Here is a 25771-nt window from a genome sequence, read left to right as displayed (position 1 = left end):
TTGTTACTGTCCACTTAGGAAGTCAGGGATAAAAGGTCAGCYCAGGTGCAAAGAGAAGACAGGAGTGTGCAGCAGAGGCCAGAGTGGCAAGGAAAATACAGCAACAGCAGCACAAACACATCAACATTTGCTTACAAATTTTATTTCAAAAGTCAACAATTCAAAGAAAATATATGGCAATTGTTTTAGCTTTTCAAATATCCCAAAATAAATTACATAAAATACTTACAGAGTTCTAAATATTAAAAAGATCATAAAAATTAATGGTGCTCTCAAATGCCAAGATTAATCCTTTTCCATTTTGACTACATTAGAAGTTGCCTGTGCAGGGATTATTTTTACAGCTATGCAGGAAACAATACAGTTTTCAGGTCTTGATGCCTCAGTAAAGATTTGCAGACAAAGGCACTTAAGGGCAAAAAGAGATCAAGAGAGATAACATCCTATTAAAGTCAGATCTCTGTACTCACACAGTCTCTAACTAAACACTGCTGTAAACTGCAGAAGGCTGTAAGTCAGAGACATTATTCCATATCAACAGAATGGGAAGTGTGCTTTTAGATTACCTGCAGTACAGAGGAGTTTAATTTTAACTCAAGACCTTGATGCCCCCACAAGGTTTGCAAAGCTTTCTGCAGAGGTGTTTTTCAGAAACAGTGTGTTTGTATCGGGCCTACCTTGGCAGGTKTGAGCCACACTGTCCTCAGCTTCCTGTTGAGGAAAAATGCCATTTATTCAAAAATTAACTTTATCTYCCTTCTTTGTGCCACACTTCTTCCCAGATTTATGGGTGCTGGCATTCAGAAAACCACAGAGCAAAACCTTGTGTCAATCACTACTCCCTTCAACACATTCCATGACAGTGTAGAACAGAACAACATGTAAGGCTAGTGGAGGTTTCTCTTCCCACTGTACCACACCAAACTTTTGATTTGTGGGGAGCATATAATTACCTTCCAAAGTAAGATGYGAGTTTGAAGCCCGTCTCAAAGTTAGATTTTTGTCAGATTTTTGCTAGCTAGGAGATAGAACCCCAAATTTAGGACGTTTTAGACATTATCATTCATCCCAGAAAACATTTGCTTCTTTTTACCCTGATTTCTGTCTGTCTGGGTCATCCCAAGGTACTATCTCCCATTTATCTCACTGACAGTGCTACTGCTGGTCACAAGTCCTTCTGCTCTGTATCAACTTYCTAATACTTTCATATTGCTCATTACAGCACAGTAAAGTAAAAGAATGTGTTCTTTATTGTATTTGCTGTCCCAGTATTCCCTAYAGGATGACAGCCAGGCAGGTATTTGGTGTCAGTCTTGGTCCTGACACATTACACACTCTYCCCTTAATGTGTCAGACCTCATCTCTGGTTACTCTCTGGAGAGATCCATGACAGAGTCACAGTTACAGAACTGAAATATTATACACAACAACTCAGTGCAGCACTGCTTCCCTTTAGTAAAATGACCCTTCTTCTAAATGATTTCCAGAAAAAGAAGGAAACAGATCCCAGCTTCTACCAAAAAGATTCTATCCTTTTTATTTTATGTATTTTTTTATCCTTCCTGCAGATGACAGTCATGTGACTGAAGCACCAGCAGGAAAAAATTTACCCATTGGGAGTGCAAATGACATTCTTCAGACTGCTTTGGGTATGGAGAGCTCCCAAAACTGCCTTTGGAAATAGCACAGGCAGCATTTCCACCGATGGGATTAAATGAAATCAGCTGCATTGTGCTGCAGCCATCCAGTTTCCTCTTTGGCTGCAAGTACTGGCACAAACTATGATAAGCCTCAGATAGTGCTTCATTGAAATCACAGAACTGAGACAGCCCTGACTTATTGGTATTCTGCAAAACGGTGGTGACTGATTTTTAATTTAGAAAAGAAAAGGTGATAAAAATCTTGTATTTAAGAATGTGCTTTCTGTTTACAGGAGACTTTATTACTCTTTGATGACAAAAAAACCATTAGTGTTTCCAGAAAACCTTCACTGTGTGCTGRTAAAATTAAATTCCCCTTTCAATAAATATCATGGTTTATCTAGTTCACCTTAAAAAAACTCGACACACATTTTAATGTCTTTGAAGGATGTTGGTACCACAGGAGGAACTATCCAGTCAAAARTACAGTCTGCATAGAAGATCTGAAAAGACCCCTCTGATTTTATTCTCCACAGCCCATCATGTCTTTGGTCTTTCCATGATCATGATATTGTGAGTGCTTTTTCTGGATGCAATTCTAATTTCTGTTACAATCCAACCTACCCCTTCTGTTCCCAAACCCAACTGCATGGATTAGCTACGAGTGATGCAGTCAGGTGAACATTTCAGACAGTTCTATCTCCTGTGTCAAATGTTTTCATATATTAGAGTTGACCCCGCAAAACACACATAATTTGTGATTTTTTAAGCAGAAAAAGCACTCACAGGGTATCCCTTCACAGCACACTCCTGCTATTACACACGTGCCCTGACAAATCCAAAAAGCTGATTATGTCATCAGAYATTTCAACACAAAACAGTACAATACATATCATCATACACAAACARGGAAAAGGTCAATAAATAAGAAAACCCAGCTGATACAGTAGGCCTAGAATAGSCCTATGACAAAGAAATGGCTTTCTAAAAGCCTTTACAAGGTCTGCACAGGCTGTAAAAGTTCAGTATAAAAATAAAAAAGATATTAACACATGACCCAGTAAAAATTTTAAATAGTGAAGCACAGATAAAAAATACCAATTGTAGCCCTTTSCATACATGGGCTGAAAACTGGAGTTATGTCATTGACCCCTTTCTGATTAAACAAATCATTTTAGTTTACCTGAAACAAAACTGTGATATSAAATAGCTTAAGGCTTTATTGCTTTCATTTAAGTTTTGCCACTGAATTTATAATCCACATTGTGAAACWAAACATTAAAGGGTTTTGGTTAAGTTTTCAAATCAAACTCTCTGTGTACCAGGAAGGTAAGGTTACCAGTCAGCAGCTTTTACCCATAAAGTCTGTAAATAACATACCAAAGAATTACTCATTTATGGCTGAAATCATGTCAACTGTCATTAAAAAGGGGCTCATATTCCCTCTTTTTTCATCTTTGATATGCTTGGTCTTGGTACAAATAGTTTTGTTTGTGAATCAAATAATTCAAGATCACCAGAGCCTGTTACCAAAACTCAGAAGTGGGAGTAGTTTTCTTCATCAGCAATGGAGAGACAATGACAATGTCATCGGAGTCATCAGAGTGAGCCTCATCCAGGGGCACAGAGGGAGCAGAGCAGGACCTGCCTGAAATCATTACAGCAAACAARGTATCAATAAACAGCACTGACCAAAACAAGCCCTTGTGGGATTCTCTGAGCCATTAAGTTTCCAAGCTTACTTGGAAGCTCCAGTTACGGTTTATTCCGATCTATCTTTTTCTGCATGGAGCTATTTCTGTTCTTTTACAAACCAGCCTGCACAGCAAGGCTTGAGCTGACACCCTGACCATGCATGATCATGCCTATTGCCTTTAAATCTTTGCAAGGGGTCACACACCACCAAGTAAAGCCATTTGGTACCAAAGCCATCACAAGTCTAAAACAAGTATTTATTAAATGTCCAGAAAAGGAAAAATTGACCCAAGCTTAAGGTAAGCAGAAAGGTCACAATGAGAACTTGACTCAGCTATAGATGGAACAAAGGGAACTGGATGCAAAAAAAGGTAGAAGCTCTCAGCCACTGTCTTTAACCCTTATACAGGTAAAATATTCAAGATATTATTCACATGCTRTCCTACCATAACAATAATAAAACTGTGACCACAGCATTGGTTTTTATCCATTATTTTTCATTTTRCTTGTCACTTTTCTGGATGTGTTTCTATGCATCTCATCCATTCCAATGTTTGAAGAAGTATTCAGGCTGTGAACAGATACTCCTGATGATTCTAGTAAAGACTGGAGAATCAGAGGGATAAAGTCCCTGACACATGAAGAGCAGAATCTGCAGCTTATAACCCCTCTGCAAGAGATGTAGGAACTAAATGATGACTGCTATTAATACCTTCTAGCACAATATCCTCCCCTCAGCTATTAATACCTTCTCACACAATATTCTTCCCTCAGCTCCACTTATTTTTCAGTTTCAAACATAAATTCTCTCCAAGTGAAAAGATTCTCCCAGAGAAGAAAACAAATCAACAGAACCCGTGGCAGAAAGAGGAAACAGGCAAGAAGCCACAGTCTGAGGTTTTGACCYGAGCTGGAGGGCACAGAGCGAATATTACCTGGGGAGAACAGACCTGCCACGGGTCTTGTAGTGRAATAAGAGATTCCTGACACAGGAAAAAAAATCTCCTGGTATGGAAGAGCAGACATACACAGAAACTGGAATGTGGAMTAAAGAAAAGGGACCACAACTGGCACAGGAATAGGAAAAGAGTGACAGACAGAGCCTGTGAATGGCAACGGGGAATGCAGGGGAGCCATTACATTGACCTCAGCCTACAGAAGCAAGGAAACACACCATTTTCTAGTTAAATAAAATTCTTCTCTGCACCAGTCAACAAATAATGTCAGAGTTTTTTGGGGAGAATTATGAGACAGTAGTACTGGTGATACAGAGGAGCAAAGGGACCTGCCAAAACCAGGCATGATAACCAGAAGMAGCAGCTCCAACAATAAACATATTAGACATGAAATGGTTTAATATTATCCACATGACTTTGATTATATCCTGCTYTTGACGTATGAGATTTTCTTGTCCTCTTCTTCAGTTTGGTATCAGCTTTATCTTTGTGTTTGTGAAGGGTAAGCACTGATAAGAGTTAAGAGTTAGATGTAAATTCATTAAGATTCCAAAAAAAGCCTGAAATGAAGTTAACAGTTGCAGCCAGAGTGGTCAGTAATATGCAAAGAGAAACACTGCCCTTAATCAAGATTGCTGTGCATGTACAGAACATATTCTTCCTGCTTGTCACTCCCCTGACAGAACAAATCAAAACACCAAGTTTCACAGGCTGAATCGTTAATTTCTGTTCCATTTCACGGGAAACAGCAGAAATGGCTTTATAAAACCTCCAAGTTCTGAAGACAAGCAAAGCAGTACTGAATAATACACTCATTTCTTTTTAATTGTTTTTTTCTTTTTCTRGAAWATRSAGAGACACCTAACGTGATGCAAACAATGAATTATAGGTCTGCAATGCTAGACCAGGATTAYATACATCCATTCTAGCAGATGTACAAGGTTTTTATACAATTTCATCTTCCCTATTGTTCTTAAAATAATGTCAAAAGGGTAGTGAATTGAAGTGATTTATTGCAATAYAGACATTGACTGAAACCATAAGATCATTTTAAGACCTAGAGGTCATAAAAGGCAAGTTTGGACTTGGGACAAATGAAAAAAAAAATTGTTCAACAGCTGCATAATTGAAAGCTATAAGAATTTGATTGCTTTTAAATCACTCAGCTGCTCAACAAACTCCTTGTCTCATCCTTTCCGAGCTGCAGGATGACCACTGAAATCCCAAYTCACCATCAAACCCCATTTTTGCCATCTTGGGTTTTTACATCAGTTATCAGCTCAGAATGGCAGGGGTGGACTTTTAGTTAACTTTAGTTCAAGCAACAGAAATCCACATGGCAAACAAACAAAAATCACTGAGGGGTTGCATTCCTCCTCCTTCCTTTAGGAGGTTTTGCCCAATTCATCTTTTGGGAGAGTTTGGTTAAACATTTCAGTGCCAGGACCTAATTCTTCAGAGAGCTCAGTGCAGTCTCCTGGGCAGTTGTGCAGTTCCAGAAGCACATCCCCAGTGTGCCCCACCACAAACCATCTGGATACATTCTGTACTCATCCCAGAGTCTGAAAATGTCTCCCACGTTCATAAAATCAGCAGCAAACAAAATCTGCTCTGCCCCCAATTGCTCCTTTTTTTATATTCACTAGGAAAAGACAGCAAGGAAGAGTTKGAAAGTATGGTTTTCTCTCTCTCTCTTCCAGTATAAACTATTCCAGAACTTCTTCACTCATCAACTTGTCATCATAATCTCCAATAAAACTTAGCTTTGGAGACTTCATAGCTAGACAATGACTGTGCTCTGCTGGTRTTCATGTGACTGTACTGGACTTGCTTCATCTTATACTCTTCTTTGGATCTTAGAGAGACTATGCACATTTAAGGGATTCTTCCTCCTTGAGTAGAATTTCACAACTGATTTACTCTGGGTTTAGAGTGAGCATGCTAATAATGACTGATGCAGTAGAACTCAGGCAAAACAGGGTGTTGAAGCAATTTTTTTTCCCTGGATACTATCACCAGACATAATTAAAGTCACTCAAAACTCAAACATCTTCAGAAGCARGCACTACCTACTCCTTCACAAAGTAGAACATGCCTCTGAATATGGAACACAGAGAAGTTTCTCAAACACATTTTCTTCCACTGAAGTGTTACCTCTGTTTTCACAACCCTTGCAAATCTGGCTTATTCCCCACCTCCTATCTTAGAGAAACAGCCTCACTGCTTACAGCATTCTGTCTCTGAGCAAGCCTGCAGGGACTGGCAGCTTTTCATTGACAAAAAAACCAAATCAGTGTTTCTCAGGTCACACTCAAAGTTGCTCTGTTTYTCCCCAACTGGTCCATAAAAGCCTAAAATATCCTACTCTAGACAGAACCAGTCCTTTTCAATTTCTCTCCTTTAAAGCTGCATGGCTAAGGCTGTCTTATCTGCAGCATTGTTCTGCCTTTCTCACTCAGTACTTCTAACATCCTCCTAAAAGCCTCCTTGGCTTTAACTCCATCTTCTCACAAACAGCAATAAAGAATTCAAGAAGAAAACCAAATGGCACAAGAGCCATAAAAGAGACAGACTTTCTCAGTTTGTATTACAGTAGTACTCGTTGGCAAGGTTATCCAGGACCTCATTTCTCCCCTTACTGCAGCAACTGAAGACTGCTGAAAAAARCATGACTAAATGCACATGGCTGCCTAGGATGGCTCTTTTAAGCAGATGTCTGTCTGTCTTCTGCAGAAACCAAATCAGGGTGGTAGAAATGCTCTCAGTTGGTCTATAGCTAAGGGCCCAAAATGTGATGGGAAGTACCATACATCAGCTACAGGGCTGGAAAGGAAGCAGAGAGGCAATATAGAGGAACACCACGTTCCCTCAGTAATTACCACTCACACCAGAGAGACCTTCCAAACCACAGCTGGGACAAAAGACACAGCACTGGGAAGGAGCTGGTACTGAGACTGTCAGAGCTTCCATTTTTTACGTAGGGAACTRCATGTGCCAGTAGAAGCAACGTCAGCAAATAAAGCCACACACATGGAGTACATTGATGCACTTGCACGTGCAGATGTTCTCTATAAAACTGTGCATGCACCCACTCAGARCACACAGACTTTGGGACACAGGGGAGGGAGATTACCAGGAGSAGACGATGTCAGGACTGGAAGAGGTCTCTGGAGCGCTGCTGAGACTGGTCTCTTCTCTGTGATGGAAAGTGCAGGATCTGCTTTTCCACTGGGTCCACTGGGCACAGAGGATCTGCAAAGAGACACTCTCAGAGCATGAGGCACAGAAAGTGTTTGCAGCCTCCCTTCCAAGGGTGTGCTGAAAAGTTTCCACTGTTTTTGCCGTAGCACCTGCACAATTGAACCCAGACACTAAAGGGAGGTGGCAGCCATGTAACTCTCCTTGTAACCATGGCAGCCAACATTARAAACTTTCAGAGCAGTAAACCCCGGAGAGAAAGGAAGTATTTTTCAAGGCAGAGTCACCATAAACCAAAGCAGTAATCAAATCACTGCACCCCCCCTGAGCTAAGTTACCTGATGGCATTCTAGCTATTCCCTTTCCTTCCTCCACATAACCCTTAACCTGCACATGTCAGGGCTTCAGATTCACACATTAAATAAATGTATAAGCAATCTGTGTGATARCAACAATAACCTTTCTTTTCCAAAGAGTAATTATTTTACTTTTACTCACTGCTACAGGAAGAGAACATGCAGCAGGACAGGGGAAGACTCCTGCTGCCACAAAGCTCCTTTTAGTTGCCCRTCTTTTGAATCTCCTCAGGAACAAGCACTCCCTTGTCTTTTTCGTAACAATGGCCTTGTTCTCCTTCTCTGCCAAGGAACCCACACTAAAATTCTACTAAAAAATGTTCCTCTCCTGTAATAAAAACGATTTTGCTACTTACTTACCTGTTCTGAAGCAGTTCTGTACGTGCTAAGTGAGCCCTGAAAATGGACTGGATGAATGTCACAACCTYATCCCTCTCCTCGCAATCAGAGGAAAAGCTCAAGGAGTCTGACATGGAAGACAGGCAGGAGTTCTGCAAAGCAATCAGATTAAAGAAAACTGACCTTTTACAGATTGCACAGAAGCTTGACAGAACCTTTCACAATCTCATTCTTGATTGTGAAACTGGCAGTAGAACAAACACCCTCATCTTTTGGTCTGCAGTTTTTAAGGTTCTGTAAGACTAAATCAGCAGGAAATTCAAATCTGATCACCATATAAGCTTTGAAGCATCAGCATTSAATTAATGAAAGAGCAGACACCTGCAAGGAAAGTTCATTTATTTTCCAGGAAGGAAACCTTTTGAAGATGAAGGAGGTAAGACAACCTTCATAATGGATTTATCTTCTGCYTGTATCAAGCCAAGTATTCAGTCCTCCTACATCAGGCCAGTTTACCAAAATCAAAGTATGTAAAGTGCAATCAGATGGCCAATCTGGATGGAGAATTACAAATTAACTTTAGCCTGCTAAAGGTCCAAAGGATGTTTGTATAACTTGGCAAATGATTTACAGAAATTTTTTCATATTCAGAACTAAATAATCTGGAGCAAAGTGGACATGATAGAGTACACCAAGCCTTTGGTTGTGAATGCCACATCAAGAATCTTTTACTTTTCAATCCAATAAAAGATGCTTTCCAGATTCTTATTTTCTTAAGTTCAGTGAAAAAAGTTTATCTATTACTCCAGTGATTCAGTAGAGAACACTTGAGAGCAGGTACAGTTTCCAACAGCACTCCAAATTAAAGAGTTAAAGGGTGTGTTATCTGATGAGGGAACCAGGGGAAAACAAAAAGACCTGTTTACAGTCTTATAAGCTACAAGGCTGAGAAGTTACAGCTTTACTTCTAAGAAAAAGTGTSAACTACAGACAGAAGGAAAGCCAGGGAATGAGCTCAGTCTGTTTCTAGAATTACAGTGGTGTTGCCAAGCAGCACATTAAAACAATGACCAGGTGATTCGAGGAATTAAGCCTGGAAGTAAAGTCCTTTACATTCAAGACAAACACAGAGTGATGCTGGGACACCCATCTGCCCCCACAATTACCTTGGTGTGAGGCTTTGCACCATGCACCCCATAACTCAGCAGAGCTTTCTGTCGAGCCAAATGTCCTCTGAAGGCTGCCTGGAGCACAACARCTGCCTGGCATGGAGAGAAGTAGCCATTAGCTCCTCTGAAAGATAACCCAGAGACATTCCACCTCCAGGGTCAYCTCTGGGGTTTAAATTCCACCTGGGAGGTGTTCAAGACTGATCCTATCAAATGCAGTGAAGTTGTAGCTGCCAACACCAGTCTATATTTCACCAACACAGCCCACATTAGATTCTGGCTGCCCAGAGGGCTCTGTGATGCCTGGCACAATCAGAAACCAAGCCAAGCCTGGAACACCTAGGGGTGATTACACTCCCTTCAGAGATTTTACTGGGCTGTAACCAACAAAAAGCATTTAGATGCAAACCAGCATGGTTGGAATTAGTTCTAATTTCTGAAAGTGGGATTTTTAATCTCCTGGAAGAAACAAAGGTAAGATGCTACATTGTGCTATTTGAAAAAAACTGKTTAATCAAAAGCTTTCTGCAAAAGATTTCTCAAGAAGTGACTGTTTCACAAACCTGTCAATGTCTTCATAATTCTCAGACATTTCTCCTTAGCAAAAACTTCAAATCCTACTTCAAATCTTTCTGAAGATTCATCATAAAGAAAATTAAATCATGATTAGAATTGTCTCATTCAGAAAAAACTTTCTTTCCTGTCTGTTGGTATCAGATTTTTTTCACAATTATCAGAAGTTTTCATCTTGCAGAAGGTACCAAGTACGGAAAACTTGATACCAAAAGGGAAACACTGACAAAATACATGAAACAAAATCAGGACATCAGAAGGAGGATTACAGCCAGCCTAAAGAAYAAATATGGTCTTGGCTGTTTGTTCTTTGATACACATTAAATCTGTGGTATTGTTTTGTTGGGTATCATAAATACACTCACCTCATCCAGAGCAGTTTTTTCTTTCTGAAATGAAAAATACCCAGATTAATACTACAAATATATGCAAGTTTTAGCTAATAAAGATTTTCCAAATTTTCCCCAACAATTAGAAGACACAGAAAACCCTTGTCCCAACCTCTGCCAAACTCAAACAACAAACTTAAGGAAATAAAAATCTTTTAAGATGTCTGGATAGGTGCTAAAACAAAAGTAAGATTCAGAGGGGGGTGTCCTTGCTGTTCCCTGATAGGATAATCTCACCTTGTTTTTGTACATCTTCCAGCATCTCTGGATGATTTTGGCTGCTTGTTCTTTCCTGTGATTTTCTGTGCCTTTAACTGTGCAGACTGGTGGAGCCTGCAAAGGAGAATCCCCAAGTTAGTACAACAAAGACACAAAACTGTGAGGGAAATGGGTTACAAATGACTCAGGAAAATCAGCACCAGAGCTCATCCTGCCTGTAGGGCASAAGGAAGTTCAAGAGGAAACTCTTGGTTCGGAATCCTGCTCATGTTCAAACTCATCATGGAGATGACTGTTAGAGTGAAACACATCCCTGCCCCCCTTTCAGCCCTCAGCAGGGCATGGGAATRGAAAACTTTCCATTTGCACACACTCCTATTTTTCCATGCATTGCTAAGGCACTGTTTTGTGGATCAGAAATGATTTGTATGTTAGCAACAGACTGAGAACAAACACCAGGTTACCTGATTGTGCAGTTCTCCAGAAAAGACAAGTATCAATTAACCAGGGAGGTCTCTAATGTCTCATCCTGGCAACTGTGGCCCCACAATCATCTCTGTAAGCTTGCTGACACCAAGCTTGTATAAGTTGGCATAAATCTACTCTTCTATTTTGATGAAATTAATTAGAGGAAAAAGAAAGTAATCAAGAACAAAACAAGATTTTGGTTCCAGTTATATCTCCCGAGGTGTGGTTGCATATTCCACTTCTCACCATATKATCCTTTTGATCCCTAATTATCCCACTCTAATTGCCATACCTCASTTGCCAAACAAAAGTTAACTGCAAGTTTAAAAGACTAATTTAATTTGTTGGTGTAAAATTTTAACTAGAGGAACAAGAGATTTTATARACCTTAAAAAAAACCTCTTGATTCTGTGAAAAGGATTTATTTATAACCTAAAACCGCCGAGCTACGGGCTTAAGTTTAGCAAATGGATCRTGTCATATTAAAAATGACAACCTACTATTAAAATGAAAAATCGGTAGGAACTTAGTGATAATTACAAATAATGGGAACATTTCAATAAATGGATGGTTACTGGCCAAGAATATATATAGTCTGCAGAGGAAAAAAGGAGCTGTTTGTTGGCTGTTTTTAAAGACTCCAGTTATTTGGTATTCAAAACATCCTCTAGCATCCATGAGCCCATAACACACAGAAAAGAACCTACAGAATTGCACAGTATATCAGAAAGCAGAACCCTCTTAAGCCACTGGACATTTTTATTAGCATTTTTTACTGTGTGTATTTCAGGGTCTATTTATTTTTAAGTGCGAATCAAAATCCCCAGTAATAATTTCCAAGCAGTATTTAATGAAATGAGATTAACATGGTCACAGTGCCTCTGAAAGCAGCTCTGTCAGTGCCCATCCATCTCTACTGGCCAATTACCACACTTGGAAGAGAAGATTGCAAAGATATCAAGTTCAGACATATTTCAAAAAAAAMCCCAGCTGATTACAGAGCCACATTTCAGACTGTCCAGGATTAACAGATGCACAAATATATTTATTAGGTACCAGAAAGAAGAAGTTATGAATACCTCAGCTCTAGGAAAAYCTCACTTGAAAGGGGATAAGCCTTTATTTCATTGTGTTGACATCTTCCTTAATTCTTGACTCAAATATTATGTTCTAGCAGCAGCAGAATTAAAACCCCCTCAATTTTCATGATGATTAGTGCTCTACATCCTGTAAATCATCCCATGAAAAAGCACCTCACTTCCCTTCTAACAGAAAAGCAAATGAGTATTTTCTGACTGCACAGCACTTGCGCCTTAAGTGACCACTTGGCCAGCAGAAAAAAAAAAAGCACTGAAAAGGGATTTTTATCTTTTGCCAGTCTTCAGTGTCTCCATCCTTTAACTATCAACTCCTACAAGGCCTCCCTCCCTCTACAAAATTGGACTGAAATTAGGCAATGGCCACAGATGCTATAAGAAGATAAAAGCAACCACACATTTTAAATTTTTTTAAGTATTGGAAAAGCCCCAAACACTTAAGAGTTACATCTTTTGCAACATTACACAGAACAAGAAACAAAGCAACAGCAAGGCACAGATTCACTAAGAGAACAGCTTCAAAAACTCCCCAAGTTGCAGCAGTAATTATTGAAAAAACTTATTTCCAACAAATATTGGGAGTTAACCATCATTATCTCTACGACAAGATTTAATGCCTCTATGAAAAGACACAACTAGCAGCTATTTAGACTACCAGCTCAATTTGAAATCTATCTCTGGCACAAGGGAAAAAGAAAAACACAAACAAAAATGTGTCTGTACCTTATTAAGCTTTTCCACTGTATCTTCTGCCATTKGTGTTTTCTCTTCCTCCAATTTTAACTCCAGTTTCCCTACTTTCTGTGTCAGGTTCTGGATTTCCTCACTATGGTTGGAAAAGCAAAGATATTTTTAGCTTAAGAAATTTTCTGTTTTCCTTGCTTTGAAAATACTGAACCTATTTCATAAGAYTTGGTTGCTTTGGGTTTATTTTTTAAGGCCAAAGCAGGAAACTGTTCAGGATGATACCTGTTCTCATAGTAACAGACACATAATATCAATGCTCAATCTGTGATAGCACAGCCTTATGTTAAAATTAAGAAGTCTCAAGGTTACTGTGGCAGCCTCGATGCTATTAATAATGTGTTTAGATCTGCTACAGTTTCATATTTGTCAATCAAAGTCCTTTCTCACAAAACAACATTGAAATCCCTTTTTTTTCCTCCCTTGCACAGGATTAGTTCTCAGTTATACAGAATACATGGAGCAACTGGAATGACACAGAGGCAATGGTCTAGAAATGCAGGCTAAGGTAAAGAGAGCACAAATTTTTCCTAGAGAAAAAATGTCTGACCCAAACACAGAAGTTTTTTTCATTTTTCTTATGAATTTTTATTATAATTTACATCATATTTTTACTGTACAACTTAGTCTTCCACTTCCTCTAAAAGCACTCTACAGAATTCTTCCCCTAGTAACTTACTCCATCCCTCCAACAGTTCTGCTTAAAGGAATTCCCAGTTTCTTGCAGTTCATCTGAACTCCTATAGATTTTGAACCACTTCAAAAGAGAATTACACTTGAAGAGATTTTCTTTTGTTCTGAAAGGATCTATTAATACAAATTTTTTTTACCTTAAAGTCTGCTCTTCTGCACTCTTTTCTTCCATCTTATTCTGCCACTTCTGCAGCTCCAGCTCCACTTCAGCCTTAGCCTGCAGTAACTGCTTGATATCTAATCTACAAAGGTATAAGAAAATCTGAGTGATACTTAAGACATTCACTCTTTCACAGAGTAGCTGGGTTTTATATAAACATCTAAATATATCAGGTTTTCTCAAATTGATGAAGTAACCAAATGTTTCATTTTTCCTTTTAAACAAAACAAAATGCAAGCACACATTGCTGAAGAGTAAAAGGCCTCCTCACACGCTCTCACTGAGCATTTTTGTTCAGAAGTGACAGAGGAGRCAGTGTCACCARCACATCTCCCTGTGTGCATGTCCTTGCCCACAGAGCTCAGATTAACCTGSCCCAAGGCCCTGACACACCAAACCAGCCCAAACAATACAAAATGCAAATCAATCCCTTATGGGGAGAACAGGAGCCACAGCACATCTTAGWGCAGAAGGGAGGTTTGAATGGAGAAAGTAGGAGATCAGGACAAAACACATTGGAATAAAAAAAAGCCACAAATTTTTACAGCACAATACRAGCAAGAAGTGCTGCATAAACACATAACTCTTCAAAAGGTTTTCAGTGCAAATGGCAGAAAAATAAGCCTTGAAAAATGTGCTAGAAACAAGCAGAAATTCTCATTTTCCATCCTCTGGCTTTTCTTCTGCAGTGTAATTTTATAAAGCGAGTAGGATTAGAAAGAAGCTTTTGAAATAAAAATTGAAAGGACCCTCAGAATTAATTTTCTTGCAGAAAATATGAAGTACTTATTACATCATTCCACAATATGATCAGGAATAATTAAATAATTCACACCTACAGAAGAACACCCCAGACAAGAGCCATACTTACTCTTTACTGAGCAGGAGATTCTGAAGTGTTTTCCTATCACTCTTCAGTTTCTTCACCAGCCTTTGGAGGCGACAGCATTCCTCAACATGGTCTAAATGTTGGGATGCTGGATGATCCAGGTCCACAGAAGGTGAAGATGACACAGCAAGCACTTGTGATGCCTCACTGTCAGCTGATGACACCCTGGTGCTCTCCATGGCACACACTTTCTAAGCAGGATAATTTACATGGGAAACACAGGAGAAAATGAAAATTAAATTTAGCATGTAATTACTTCATTTAGGAGAAAAGATCAAATGGAAGTGAATTCTAAAATGTGCATCTATATGTAACCAATATGATAAAAGCCAACAGGGAGGAAGGGCTCATGCTGCAGGCACCAGGTTGTGTGCATGAGGCAGAATGCACACAGCTCAGACATTGAAGGACAACAWGCCAAGAGCACAAGGCAGTGGTTCTGCATTTTCTGCTCCAAGACAGGWAAGAAAACCACTTAACTATGACCACTTACTTTTTCTAGATCYGAAATCCTCCTCATCAGCCTCTGTCTGCTCCACTCACTGTAATCTAAACACAGCAACAAAGCTTTAAAAATGTAACTACATCAATGGGGCAACATTGTTTTTTTCTTTTTGAAACTTCTGTCCATATTGAAAGACCAGTTAAAGATCTCTGAATGCCAACTTTAACTATCTAGTGATGAAAAAATGAGAATGGGCTTAAAATATCTGACTTCTAAACAAATTAGCTTGAAAATCAATATAAGCCATTCACATTCAACAGTTTTCAACCAGTGAGAAGCAGTTTTCTGAGCTAAATGTTAAATCCTCTATCAATTCCATTTTGGAATTCTCAGGAATAATAATAGAGGAAACACAGGTCTGACTGGAGAAATCAGACAGAGACTCCTGAGAGAAAGTCTCATTCCAACTTTGCCACTTCTGAATCTTCATCTTCGTAGAAATTCTCTTTGTAGGGTCCTGCTTTCACACATCTTTCACATGTACCCAAATCCCTTGCCCCACATTCACAGATATTTCAGCACATACTTTTTGTTTTACTGGGAGGAGGGGAACTGCTCAGCACATGATCCAGATCTTCCTTCAGCCTCCGATTCTCAGTCTGCAATTCCTTGATGTTCCTGGATAATCTCAGCACAGCAGCATTCAGTGCCTTCAGTCGTTTTTGGGTGTCTTTGCCCTCTGTACTTGGAAAAGGGGTCAAAACCAGAAYGTTAACTTAAAAGCAGAGAACAAAGAAGCAGCATTAAAAAGAGTGGAGCAGTCTCACTGTTCAAGTCAGCTAGCTAAGTTAACTGTCCCAGTTCCCCCACAATAGCATTTCTCATTTTATATTTTAACATTTTTCACTTAGGGAGTTACCTACTCTTTTCTGAAAAAGCATGCAAAGACCATCTCCCTCAATACTTTCACAATTGTTTTGTGTCAAAAAGACACTTTGAAACATTGAAAAGTTATTTATTACTTTCACTTCCTCCCCCAGTCAGTGTCATTTATGCATAAACAAGGGTACTTGTATGAGTGTTATTCATTTTCTGTTTGTTTTGTAAGCCAACCTTATATTGCTTCACCAGCACTCTGTGAACCTCGGATTTAAAAAATACTTCAGCCAGTATGAGACTCCTCCAAAAAACTGTCCAGCACAGAGAGCCAACCTGCAGGCTCTRAATTGCTTTTGTTCACTAACAAACATTGAGATTGAGAGAAAAAGAGAGCCAGACAGAGATGGAATAACTCTCAAACTCTCAARCAAATAAGGCTGTCCAGATGTCATGGATGACTATTCACACAGCTGTCCCACGCAGAAAGGAAAAAAAACCAAACCAGTAAAAATCAAAACACAACACATCACCAAAACAGGGCAGTGACAGAAATGATAGAAATGGTAACCATACCACTCAGTGACATTATTTTAGCCTCATCAAAACTTGAATCAATGAATTTCAGACCAGGGTTTGAAAGGTTCTCTAGTTCCTAGCTAAAATTGGATACTACAGCTTCACATATAAATAACCATACTTCAGCATTAACACTGAAAAGAGGAGCCAAATGCCATTCACTTCAGCCAGAACTAATGGAGACAAGCATTATGAAAGAAATACTCTCCAATAACTCTTTCTATGTGTCTGAGTCTTGACCTTCAACATGATTTATTATTTCAGAGCTCAGCCTCTCAAGCAGAGACTGACAGTCACATAATGGAGAGAGACTGCCCTGACCACCACTTTTKGAAGCTATGAATAAATGAGGACAAGGAAGAGACCTGATGACTCATTTTCACCTGTAAATAAATTAGGTGTGATGGCTTAGAGCCTCGAGAGGCTGGTCACTGCATCCCTGGGCCAAAAGACTTATTTTTTTAAAACAATGACARAACAAATTGCAGTTTTCAATCCACAAGCAATGCAAAAGAGGGAACACAGGCAGTATAAATAATGRCCCTAAAGATTTCTCAAACATTTCTATTAATCCAAATAATTACAACCAATGTTAAGACAGTTGTCTGTACTTAACACTAGGAGGTCAAGTATATTTTGAAGTGGTGTGGTAACAAATTTTACTGTCCTWCAAGACACTCTTACCCTCTTCTCAAATAATACTTGCATTGATGCTTTTTATTTGCTCTCTTAGTGGAGTTCTGTCTTTGCCTTTGTGCTTTTATTGCCTCTGCAGACTGCCCACCCTCCCCACCATGCCCACACTTGCACACCAGTCACAARCACCAGTACAAGCTTCTCTGACAACAACATAATAGTCTGTCTCTCTGTACCAAAGAAAAATAATGTCTACTCCAGGAACATTTTCTTTGCAGCACATACTCTAGAGCAAGATGCAGAACTGACTCAAGCGTGAAATGCCAAACATCCAGTGAGTTTGTTTCAATTACCAATGATGCCAGAATAGGTGTGATTATGAGGGAAGATGTAACAGAGATAAATTTTCAGTGCTATCGTGTACTTTTTAAATAGCTCTGGTATTTTCCCACATCCACAAAATGATCTATCTACAAGAAAAAAATGTTTCTAGGCTGTGAARCCAACCAAACCAGTATCAAAAAGTAAATCCAGCAATCTAAAACTGTTCCCATGCAGTAGTTTTCCATCAGTTAAAGCACCACACGAGTGATATATCAAACAGATGCATGCAAACAATTGCCTCAAAAGAATTAAACATACTTTTTCCTCATAGTCTCTGACTTGGCCAGGAGGAGCTGGAGGCGATGAACCTGTGAAATATAAATTCCATTAAGGAGCATTAGCAATGTCAGMTTCCACAGCAATACATTTGTTCATTAGGTGAAAATCAGAACAAGAYTCTTTGGGTAGTAGCAGAGCTAATGATGCCATCACTGAAAATCAGGCTACTGTTAGATTTGCTTCCATCTCAACATTACACTTATGGATGTACAGCAGGTTCTTTATTTGCCCTTCTTCATTAACACATTCAACTTCTTGAAGAAAAACATTTTTCAGTACATACAGCTGGAGCTGAGACAGGTGCAGCTAAGATATAAGAAACCTATCTTAAACATTCCATTTACATTTAGACTCAACAACTGAACAGCTTCCAGCCCTGCATGCACACTGAAAGACCTGCCAGATGTACCTCTTCATAGTAGGTTTCCATGGCTGACCTCACTTCTTCCAAATTACTGGTCTTCATTTCTGCCTGGAATTCGCTGAAAATAGAATAATAGAGAAAATAATCCAGTCAGATCAGCAAAGACACTGCAAGACCTGGTGACTCATAATTTTTGGGTTTATAATTGCTGATACATTCTTGGAGTTCATTAAATTGTCTTTAGGACTAGAAGAACACAAATGAAAAATAACATGATTTTTCAATTCTCTTTATTAGCTCATCCAATACAAGCTCTAGCCCCCCTGCCCCCTCAAAGTCATACTTAATAGTGTTGTCTTTCTCCTTGCACTGCTCTTCGAGCTTGACAATCTTCTGCTTTAATCCAGTAACCACCTACAGAAAGAACAAAGAGCTCATGAGTCCTTGAATAATCTGTCTCTTCATAGAAGGTCTATTCCTGTCTGCCCTGTCTTTATAAATTATACCTAATCAAATACACTTATTTCTAYATATTTCAGTACTTGGTAAATCATACACATCTGCTACCCTGTGARGAACAGAACAGTGATGAAATCAGATGCCTGATTTGTATCTGTGGTAACATAACCAGCTTAAGAATATGTATACACAACCATAAAATAAAAACAACATTGCCCACTACCTGGCCAACTTCAAAGCAGCAAACAATAGGGAGAATACTCTCTAAACAGACTCAAGATCATGACAGAGAAAGTTCCCTAAAATAATGTTAATTCTAGATCTTTGTTACTGACTTCTTACCTGATTACAGAAATAAAGTTTACATGATTCCCTAATGGATTACTCTTTCTGACCTAATTTTATCTTTTTCGGTAGTGTTTCACCTTAGCAAGAGGAAAAAGAACAAATGAAAGCCAAAGGTAATGGAGTCTTACCCATCCATTGTCAGTCCTCTTTTCTGATAAAGCTCGTGCCAGTTCAGAGCCCTGCAACATAACACAGAAAAAGCAAGTGATCAGCCCTGCTATTTTATTCTACTGCTGGCTCTTTCACAGAATTTTCCAGCCTACTCAGCTCCACAGTCACTTCACAGTCCAACAGCTGAAATTCTGAACTCCCTAAGCTCATAGCTTTCCATTAGCACATTTCTCCCAAGATGTAGGTCTGCACATAGTAAGTGACAGCCACAAGAAATTCAGAGATTCCAGTCTATAACCACAAATGCTTCTTGTCAGGGCCTGGCAAGGCTGCTCTTCTGCCTCCTGGTCAGGTGTCAGGACTAAATGAATCCATCACCCTGCAAGAGTTAACTCCCTTCTACTCTTAGGCAAAACATCCAGAAAGTGGGCCCCTAAAGAGACAGCATTTCCATTTTACCTTCAGAAATGAAAGATACATATGCTAAATGAACTGATCTGCACTGCATGGCATCATCTTCCTTTGAACTGAGCTGCACTCCTGATCTGAGACACACACACCAGAAATCCCTTCACACCATTTCTCATATTCAAGCTCATCACTCCTAGGAGTCACCACACTGCAAACTCCCACTCTTTTGCCCCACTTTTATCCCCACAAGAAATATTCACCCTGGAAGGATCCAGCAGTTGTTCAATCTGTTTATCCTTTCTATTGTTCTCCTCCTCCAGTCGACGRAGCTTCACTTTCATTCGATCTCCCTCATTCTTCTGAGCTTGTATTGTCTGAAAGAGGGGATAAGAACCTTAACCATGTTTCAAAAATAGAAATTCACAGAATTTTCACATGGAAACACATTTTGATGTCAAAACCAATCCAATTACGATGGTAAAATTTAAGTGAAAGAGGAAAAAAAAGAGGGAAAAAGCCCAAAACACAAATCCATTGCAGTGGACCAGGGCAATCACCAGGACAGGACAGCATASGGAGGAGACAGAGGAAAGATGAAGGAAAAGGTCTAACAGAAAGGCAACCTTACACAAATGATCAACCACAGCCAAGGTATTTGTCTAGAGGTAACTCCAGTATTCAACAAGTCCTCATCTTTCATACACCACACTAACATCAACAGAAAATCTACTCAAACCAAATCACACCAGAAGAACCCTGAAATTGTCTTAGACAGACACGAGTTTTAGTTTAGCCTTACATTACAAATACAAAAAATGTGGTGGATGTCCCAGTTGTAGAAACCAAAGTATTCTGCACCATTTAGGCCTGGACATGTACAATGCAATGACTTCTGCAAATATCAGAGAAACTGTACCTTTTTCAGTTCTATAATTTCATCATACATATCTTCTTTTTCTTTGTAGTCAGGAGTTCCAGGAATGTAGCCTACATAAAGAGGTATGTAAAATAAGTAGAGCCATGAGAGGTAATTTTAACCAAGCAGAAACCTTATAGTTAAAGAGAAATATCTAGAACAGCACTAAACTGGAAACTAGGCTTTTTTTCTTTCCTTGAAGAAGAAAAAWCAGCAAGGAAATTAATTTTAGAAATGGAGGTGAAATAGAAGTGTTACTGTATGAAACTTATGCCAGATTTTGCAGCCAATTTMTCCTAATTACTTCTCTCTGGTGCTATATTAAAATATCCATCTCATGGAAGACACAAACTTCACAGAAGACTGCAATYTTCTCATCCTAAAAATCCATTATTTACAAAAGCTTTCTAAAAGATGTCCAGAATAATTTTTTTTATTTATGCTTAACATGYACAAATTATCATCTTGTAAAGTTGCCAGAAATTGTGTATTAGCAGTAAAAGTRTAGGTGTCATTTTAAATGGAAGTGGAGTTTTAAAGTTTATGGTTTTAAGAAAAACAGAACTAAACTTTTAAAGTTTGCTCTTCTCATAAAACTCATTTGATTTTAATGTCACAACCACATGATAAAACACTTTCTAGAGAAGAAGTAAAAGGAGTCAATTACACAGAATTTCAGGGAAGCAGATGGCTTCTATCAATGGTTCCTAAACTATGTTTTGAAGTCACAATAAATTGTCTACAGCTGTCCCATTGAACCATATTATATTTGCAACATTTTCAGCTGCAAATGCATGGCAATTTGCAAAAGTTCTGAAAGCTAATAGTGATTCATTGCTCAAAAAAAATTGGAAATCCCTGCCTTAACATATTTAGAAATCTCAAAAAGGATCTCATGGATCATATTTTGACACATATTTTTTAAGCTAAAATGACTCTTGCTTTACTGAATCTAAGACCTTAAGCAATGTGTGTTTTTAAAGAGGATAAAAGATCATTCACTTTTATCTACCACACCATTACAGAGTTTACCATTACTGGAAGAACGAGAATGTTTTGGCTTTTTCATTCCTAGAGCTTCCTTCAAATATTCTGGAGTGCTACTGGAAAYGTTAGCTCGCATATGCCCCGTGTCAACATCTAATTTCAGAGCATGGCTCATTCCTGCCAACAAAAATGGAACAAAAAAGTGAAAATCAGGGATCATTGTGAATTAAATTAGTGGAGTTATTCTGAGCAAATGCAACATGGAAAGCTCCAGATGCTGTTAATTATTCCCTCTATAAATTCCAATGCTCAAGATCAGATAATTCCAACCACCCAAATAAATAACAGTGAAATTAATTTCTATGCAGCCTTTAATCAAATACAAATGTATTTTTAATAGTTTATATATTAAGCTGTCCACAACAATTAATTGTATCCATAAATGCAAACAACATTTYTATACTAATACCTTGTTTCAGTGATCCCAGCCACATCTGCCTTGGGTTTTTAGCAACTGCATTCTCAAAACATGCACTGCCTGTTCCCTGCAGAGATCGCCAAGCCRCAGCTTTTTTAGGATACAGTTGTGTGCTCGAGCTGTAGGGAGACTCTGTAGCAAAAGAAAATATCTCAGTATCACCTTCAAAAGCTCAAGGTCACAAAAAATTCTTATTGTCTTGCTCTTCAAAGTTCCCAGGCTCAATCCTATTACTTATAAAAATAGAATTTAACAGCATGTTCCATAACGGCTTATATGTGTGGGAATTATCTGGAGCAAAGGGACAGTCATCTAAAATAAAAAAAAACAACAATCCAAAAACCCTATATGGAAAAAATACAATTCCAAAAAATGGAGAGGCTTAGAAAAARGCATAGTGACAGTAGTATGACTCAACACATGTGGAAATATTTACATGAACAGTCTGGATAGGCATCATCAAGATACCTGCACATCTAAATGTTGCTATTAACAACACTTTAAGGTAAAGATTTCTTTGAAACATTCACTGGAAGCCTCAAAAGGAAGATGAATGGAAAAGTGTAGCAAAAAAACATGAACACCAGAAAAAAAAGTACAAAACCAATATTAAAACTGCAGATCTAATAACAATAACATTATACTGTGAAAAAAAACCAACCCACCCTCGCTAATGAAAGAGAGAACTTCTAAATCTACACACAGATCTACTACTGGATGATAGAGAGCTCCAGTAATTCCAGAGTCTCTCTACACAAGTATCAGCATTTCTCCAAAAAGACAAAGAGAAAAACAAATTCAGGATGGTTTCCATCAGAAGGCATAACATGAGAAAACCTAGTTTATGCTGGAGAATCCAAACTACAACCAACCCATAAACTTCAATATTTTAGCTTATACAAGTCAGACTTCACAGGTTACAGAACAGATCTCAAATAGGTGTGCTCTGCACACAGCAGTGCATAATTCTGAAGAGAATAACAAGGAGTTGTTCCTGTGTACCACAAATGTATCTTGTTTTGCAATCACAGAAGAAAAAAATTTGGAACACTTACTTGGTGACTTTGGAGGCTTGTGAAAAATCTTCTTCTTTAACTTCTGGAAGAGAAATGGATTTTWAAAAAATAYTCAGYYCTTAAGATTTCATCATATAATCTCAAAATTGCCTTCAATCTTCATTTTTCATGAAGATCTTTTGTTCTAACAAGACAAAATCTTTTCTATAGAAGAAAGATAGTAGCATTAAACAAATGCAGATTTGAGCACAGAATTGGTCACCAGAATTAAAGGTGGTGTCAACTGATTAACAGATAAATTTTCAATTTGTGCTCAGAATACAAGACCTTTCCCATCAATGTTAAATATGAGTAGCAGCAAATTCAAAATGATCCCAGAGTAGAGACTGATCTGTAGAACCATTTAGCTAAAGTCAATTCCATTAAAACTCTTGAAAAAGATTACATAACTTGATAGAACAGCAAAAWAAAGCCAAACATCATTTGCAGCCCCAGTGCTGAGAATTCAGAAGCCACAATTACATCTGGAATTAGAGGAGGTTTGTGAATCAAGCCCTGTTGGGGCACCATTGTTCACTCTTCTCTCTGAGGGGTGTCTTGATGAGCAGGAGRCACCACAGAGATGCAGCAGGAACACGAGAGGCCTTCTGGGGTATTAATCAAAACTCACCATTTCTGTATCTGACTCACAGGTTATCACAGACAGGCTGTCATCTCCCTGGAAAACAGACAGGACATTTGCTACTGAGCACATGCTTGGAATACACACCAGAAAACTTCTACAATTCAACTAAGTTGGAACATACTAAATTCAAACAGTAAACACCGTGACCAAAGCCTCAGTTTCTCTTCCATTGCCTTGCTAAAATGTCAATTATTTAAGATAAAAATAAGCCATTTTTCAAAAACACTGAAGCCACTGAAAGACAGTGGCATTCCTGCTGCAAAAAACAGCATCATTTGCTCAAATAGTTTTGAGATATTGTGAAAGTCACTTCAAAATGAACCACCAGAGAATGGTTTGGGTTGAGAGGGCCTTAAAGATCATCCATTTTCAACCCTGTGCCATGAGCAGGGACACTTCACTCTTGAGTGCACAGCATGACACCAGTTGAACCTTCAGCTGGTTCTGCATGAATTTCTCCACCATTTAATCATGAATTTCTCCAACCTTTAAGCTGCAGCTGACCTGGCTGTTCCCATCCTCACTCGCTTGCCCTACCCTTGCTATGCTATGGGATGGTTCAGTTCCTATATTGAAATGCAGAAATGCTCAGGCTGAGGAAAAAAACTCAAACACAAGGAAGGTGACAAGTTTCACTGCTTCTCAAATGCAAGGATACCCACAGCAGGAGGAAAATTTCCACTCARCTTTCAAATTATCAGGATTCTGCCTGCACAGAAAGACCTTTTCCACTTGCTGCTGACTCCATGGCACTCACAGCACCAATCTTTGGGTAGATGCTGATCTATGCCTGTAAGAGGCCGGGGAGTGGGTGAAATATTTTTGGAAACCCTGGCTGGCAGAACAGGAGCAGGTTAAGCATCCTACCATGCTGGCTGACAGCAAATAGGGATGTGTTTCACACACCAGGCCATACAGTTTTTCATTTCCTGAGGCAATGCTTCTTGCAGCACACTGATTAAATTCAAGGCCTCTCATTCTGAAATATCTCTCTCCCTAGCTGTAGCTATCACATTTGGAATCAGAGCAGGTGGAGGATGCTCAGCCTTGATAAATGGTAATAACACAACATTTACCAGGATATGAGCACACAATAACAGACCCACCACTGCCCTTGGTAACCTTCACAGCCCCTTCGCTCCTGCAAAACTGCCCCAACCAGAGCCACCTACAACAGGCAACAAGAGAACATGGGGGCTCCCAAAGCGGCTCAAAACCTCAAGGTGGGAAACAAATACCATCACAGAATCACAGAATCATTTAGGTTGGAAAAAAACCCCAAGATCGCTGAGTCCAACCTACGACGGAACATCACATTGTCAACCAGCCCATGGCACTGAATGCCACATCAACTCTTTCCTTAAATACCTCCAGGGACAGCAAATCCACCATTTCCCTGGGCAGCCCATTCCAACATCTAATCACCCTTACTGTGAAGAAATTCTTCCTAATGTCCAACCTAAACCTTCCTTAGAACAAGTTGAGTCTGTCACCCCCGTGCCGTGGAACGGGGCAGTCAGGGAGACACAGGCAGAGCCCAGAGTCCCGCGGGCTGGAGACTGCAGAAGCCATCCCACTCCCACTCGGAGCCAGCGTCTCGCCGGCCTGTCAAGCCTGGGGGTGCCCAAGGCTTTGTCCCGACCTCGCAAAAAAGTTTCATGAGCAAGCCCGGCCGAAGAGGCCTAGAGCCGGGGCCTTCTCCTCCTYCCCGCCGCTTACTCCTTACCAGCTCCCCCTGGGCGGCCGCCTCGCCGGTGTCCCGGGCCATGGTGGGAGAGCGGCGGGCAGGCCTCACGGGGTGYCGGGGCGGCGGGAGCCCCCTCGGGCCGGGCCTGCCTGCTCGGGGCTGGGGGCGGCCATGGCGCCCATGGCACTTCCGGGTCGCGGTAACCATGGCAACCGCTCGCAGGGGCAGCGCCCCCTTGCGGCCGGGAGCGGCGGCGCATGCGCAGAGCGGCAGCGCGCCCGCGGGCAGTGTGGGCATGGCTCGGCGGAGCGCGGGTGACACCAAGCGGCCCCTCAGGGCGGAAAACCCCGGCGGGCGGCCGGGCAKCCTCTGCCAGCGCTCCGCTCCGCCACCGGGCCGGGAGCTTCTACTCGAGAGCGCCGGGACAACCCCGGGCAGGGCGCGACCCCATCCCGCCCACCATGGGCACCGTTCCGCACCCACCGGGGGCACCCGGAGAGCGCCCGGGTCACGGCCCCTGACCCG

At 40.0% G+C, this 25771-nt stretch overlaps 1 protein-coding gene across 1 annotated transcript; it reads right to left on the bottom strand.

The window, feature by feature from the left end:
* On the bottom strand, positions 1-25740 carry IQCE (IQ motif containing E). The gene is given in 23 exon segments (XM_057369836.1): positions 1-3202; positions 3205-3288; positions 7425-7543; positions 8206-8336; positions 9351-9446; positions 10292-10315; positions 10553-10648; positions 12823-12925; positions 13674-13778; positions 14568-14776; positions 15079-15134; positions 15617-15774; positions 17764-17813; positions 18194-18266; positions 18492-18562; positions 19084-19134; positions 19738-19851; positions 20394-20464; positions 21426-21557; positions 21850-21990; positions 22914-22956; positions 23545-23592; positions 25286-25740. Coding segments are annotated over 23 exon segments (2259 nt in total). The 5' UTR covers positions 25544-25740; the 3' UTR covers positions 1-3176.
* Positions 25741-25771: the final 31 nt, after the last annotated feature.

This window comes from Malurus melanocephalus, unplaced genomic scaffold, assembly GCF_030028575.1.
Source record: "Malurus melanocephalus ecotype Western Australia unplaced genomic scaffold, MMel_1.1 scaffold_115, whole genome shotgun sequence".
In the NCBI taxonomy this organism is placed as follows: domain Eukaryota; kingdom Metazoa; phylum Chordata; class Aves; order Passeriformes; family Maluridae; genus Malurus; species Malurus melanocephalus.
Note: the sequence above shows the minus strand (reverse complement) of the source record. Positions and strands in the feature narration are given on the sequence as shown.